Here is a 4,705-nt window from a genome sequence, read left to right on the forward strand (position 1 = left end):
ACAATATTCTAATTTTCTGAGACAGTCCTGTATGTATGTAGACATACATGCATGTATACGTACATGTATACACAGTATAGCCGTACGAATACATATGTATATACACGTATGAATATATGAATATAGTGTATGTGGGTACATACGTATGTAGAGAGTAAATGTATGTATGTGTATGTATATACTGTATGTACTATGTATATGTATGTATGTAAGTACTATGTACGTATGTATGTATTTATGTATATGTGTGTGTATACATAGTGTATATAATATATGCTATGTTTATACCTTGTATAGGTTTATTTCCTGTATATTGGTATATATACACACAACGGACTGTAACACGGTCGTTTACAGGGCTGAAAATAATAGTACAATGTAAAAATAATATTTAACACAATCCCTAAAATACAACACCAAAAGTACTGGAGACACAGGAGGTAATAAAGAGTGATAAAAGAGTGAGACAGGTTCACAGATGACATGTCTCCCTGAGTGATGTCATCAGCGGTTATTCACACTTCCTGTTCCCCAGGCGACTGAAAAGAGAGGAGCGTCATGCACCACACACAGGAACTGGTTCCAACCGGCAGGGAGAGGGACTATCACAGCGCAGATTAACACACACACACACACACACACACACACACACACACACACACACACACACACACACACACACACACGCACACGCACACACACACACACACACGCACACACACACACACACTGAAAGACACTCAGAGCTAACAATACAGTGTCATGAAATATAACTCTGTATTGTGAGCACAGACGATGTTTAGGATGCAGAGCGTCGTGGTGTTTTCAGCTCTCACTGCAGACACCGTGTTTTATGACCTGTAGTTACGCCTTAACGTAGACGTGTGTGTCTGATACGATTTGTGGAGGATAAACACACACACATTGTGTTTCTGTGCCTTGGTCGTCTCACATCGATTCATAGAAAGCAGGTTTTTGCTAATTAAAAAATAAAAGCTGAATGAGCTGAAACAGTCAGAAGGCAGCGACTAAGAGGAAGCATTTCCACACAGTAGCTGAATTCCTATACAGTATATACACAATTATAATAATAAAAATAATAATCATACAAAATACTACATTTAAATCCGACAGCTGTAACCCTTCACTCTCCCTTTATTCTTGTATTTTAAATTATGTTTTCTTTTGGTATTTATTTTCTTTCTGAATGCATTTCATAATAAAATGTTTTTCTAAATGCCTTCATGTAATGTTCTATAAGTGAACTTGCCTTACCCAGCATGCAACATTATACAGAGTGTAACATACTGAAATGTGAGGAAATCAAACGCAGTAAAAAATAGAAATAATTCTACATAAAAGCAGGTTATGATAAGATGTGTAAATATCGACGTAGAGGAGTTGCTTTTGGGAGTTAATAATGAGTACCGATACTCAGACGCTGTTATCTCAGAGCGTGGAGAGACGGCCACACACACACTCCCTTCCTCCTTTTATCTACCCCCCCTCCCTCCTATCTGAACTGAACTGGTTCTCGCTGGTCTACTGCTGTGAGGGAAACCCAACAAAGGTTAACCACATCCTCATAAATACTCCCTTCTGCTGCGACACACAAAACATGCAGAAATGTGCCGTTTTATTTCCACATTTACTCCTAGATTTCATGACTTGACATGTTTCTAGATCCATGTAACGCCCCAGGAATGAGGTCAACTGTCCTTTTGTTTGCTATTTTTATTTGGAGAGGGGTTTCCCTGAATGAACAACAAACATCTGTGACCTAAGACGAGTTGTATGTCGAAAACAAACTGCATTCTTTGTGAAAACAAGTCCAAATTTGAGCCGGAATTAGAAGATTATCCCACCTTTTTTGTTCTACTCTTACAGTCCTGTCCTTTCTTTGTTAATATGCCAGAACATTTGTTATTTGTGTTGTTGTTTTGCATGTTTTGAAGCCTCACTAACCCTTGAAAGAGGTCCAAACCACATCGTATAATACACTGAGATATAAAATGTATTTTTCAATGATAACAGGTCAATTTTTTTCTCCAGATTTTGAATTATTTAAACCTTTTTGCTACATGCCTCCTCTGCTGTTTTTTCTTCCAATACTATTCCTGAAAATAGGTTTATTTTGGCATTTCAAGCAGTCCATCTTGATGCCTCATTGTTCCTTAAACGTCCGAACACTTGACATGGATCAAAATGAGGTTTTTAAGCCAGAATTTGAAGATGATTACTTTGTTGTGGCATGTTTACAATCCTGTCCTTATGTTTTATTAACATTGTGTTATGGTTGTCTACAGACCGTCCTCATGGTTTGATGCCTCTTTAATCCTCAGGTAATAAAGGATACCATTCAACATATTGTTTGAGCATTATAACCAGAATCCAGCCTGTGCTGCCAGTAATCTAAATAAAACCAGGATGTTATCAACCTAATACAATCTGCCGTAATGAGCAGTAATACCTTATAACAACCTGTTGTTCAAAGAGGACAAACAAGGGTTCACTTCTTGTACAAAACGGAATAATTTATTACAAAATTGCAAAACAAAGGAACATTATCAATGCAAAAACATTGTGACACAAACACATCAGTGGCCACTAATGAGAGTTCAGAGAGAGAGAAGGCATGTGTTCAGGAGGCAGCTGCAGGTATCTCAGTCTGTTTCTGCACGCGCCTCCAGCAGCGCGCGCTCCCCAGCATCCACAGCGATGCGTTCAAGTTCCAGGGGAAGTTTGCATGCATGCTCTTTATATTTCTATATTCCCAGAAGTCATGCTCCAACGCGGTAAGGCAAGACGCTCCTCCGCCGCGTCTGCCGCGTCTGTGGAGCGGCAAACTGCGCGCGGCACGGTGCGCTCCAGGCGGCAGGGCTGCGCGTGCACCTCCTTCGCTGCAGGTGACCCAGGTAAGAAAGGTGACCCGGTAAGAGAGGTGATCAGGGTAAGAGTTTCCAACATTCATGACACAGTTGGTCCAGTGGAAGCGTCAGATCAGCGCATCTGCAGCAGGTTCCGCAGCATGCCCGCGATCTGCAGGAACTTGTCCTTCTTGCGCTGCTTCAGAGCCATGAGCGCACGCTTCGTCTCCTCGGGGTCTTGTGTGTAGGAGAAGATGCTCCGCACGCGCTCCTCCGCCTTCATGTCGCCCGTCTTCTGGAACAGCCTCATGAGCGCGTCCTGGTTGACGTTATCAAAGATGTTCCCCACGGCTTTTTTCCGGTGCGCGGTGGCGAATGTGTTGCCGTGAACCGAGGGGCTCACGCGGCGGCACTCCGATGACGCGTAAGAGGACATGGTGGTCCTTCAGACTCTGCAGGGGGAGATGCTGCTACTGCACCGGGAGAGAGGTTGCTATAGGCTGGGTGAGAGGCTTAGTGAGTGCTGGGGACATGCAGGGGAGAAGCTTTATACTCTCAGCCGAGGGGAGGAGCTCTGCGCCGGGTGAACCTCCTGCAGACAGGCCCCGCCCCTTGGTACACACATAACATATCACTTCAGTAAACAAAGAGTGCACATGTTATCAGAGGTGGGAGAAGTATTCAGATCAAAGTAGAATAACCATAGTGTGAGAATACTCTGTTACAAGTCCTGCATTCAAAATGTTACTCAAGTAATAGGTAGAAGAAGGCTCTACTCAGATCTTGTACTTGAGTAAAAGTAGAAGTACTCAGATCTTGTACTTTAGTAAAAGTAGAAGTACTCAGATCTTGTACTTGAGTAAAAGTAGAAGTACTCAGATCTTGTACTTGAGTAAAAGTAGAAGTACTCAGATCTTGTACTTGAGTAAAAGTAGAAGTACCAGAGTGTAGGAATACTCTGTTGCATTAAAAGTCCTGCACTCAAAATGTTCCTCAAGTAAAAGTAGAAAAGTATTCTCATCAAAATATAGTTAAAGTAGTGACAGTAAAACTAGTCATTGTGCAGATTGGTCCATTTCAGAATAATATATATGATATGTTTTATAATGATTGATCATGAAAGTGTTCTCAAAGCTGGTAAAGGTGCAGCTAGTTTGAATGACTTTGTATACTGCAGGGTAGCTGGTGGATTAACTCCAGGTGGAACTAAAGTCTGATTTAACACTTGATTATATTTCACATCATTCATCCACATCTGTGAAGTAACTAAAGGGATGAAATACATGCAGTGGAGGGAAAGTACACCATGTAGTGTAGACACTACATACTGATATACACCTGAACATCAGCAGGAGAGGACTCTTTAAAGTAGAGACACTACATACTGATATACACCTGAACATCAGCAGGAGAGGACTCTTTAAAGTAGAGACACTACATACTGATATACACCTGAACATCAGCAGGAGAGGACTCTTCAAAGTAGAGACACTACATACTGATATGCACCTGAACATCAGCAGGAGAGGACTCTTTAAAGTAGAGAGACTAAATACTGATATACACCTGAACATCAGCAGGAGAGGACTCTTTAAAGTAGAGGCACTACATACTGATATACACCTGAACATCAGCAGGAGAGGACTCTTTAAAGTAGAGAGACTAAATACTGATATACACCTGAACATCAGCAGGAGAGGATTCTTTAAAGTAGAGGCACTACATACTGATATACACCTGAACATCAGCAGGAGAGGACTCTTTAAAGTAGAGACACTACACACTGATATACACCTGAACATCAGCAGGAGAGGACTCTTTAAAGTAGAGACACTACA

The 4,705-nt window shown here is 41.5% G+C and overlaps 1 protein-coding gene across 1 annotated transcript; it reads right to left on the reverse strand.

The window, feature by feature from the left end:
• Positions 1 to 2,508: 2,508 nt before the first annotated feature.
• Positions 2,509 to 3,382, reverse strand: tcima (transcriptional and immune response regulator a). Its single transcript, XM_079690427.1, has one exon. The coding sequence runs from the start codon at positions 3,301 to 3,303 to the stop codon at positions 3,001 to 3,003; it is 303 nt and encodes a 100-aa protein (XP_079546553.1). The 5' UTR covers positions 3,304 to 3,382; the 3' UTR covers positions 2,509 to 3,000.
• Positions 3,383 to 4,705: the final 1,323 nt, after the last annotated feature.

The sequence above is a fragment of the Notothenia rossii genome (genome assembly GCF_949606895.1).
Source record: "Notothenia rossii genome assembly, chromosome: 6".
Classification (NCBI taxonomy): Eukaryota; Metazoa; Chordata; class Actinopteri; order Perciformes; family Nototheniidae; genus Notothenia; species Notothenia rossii.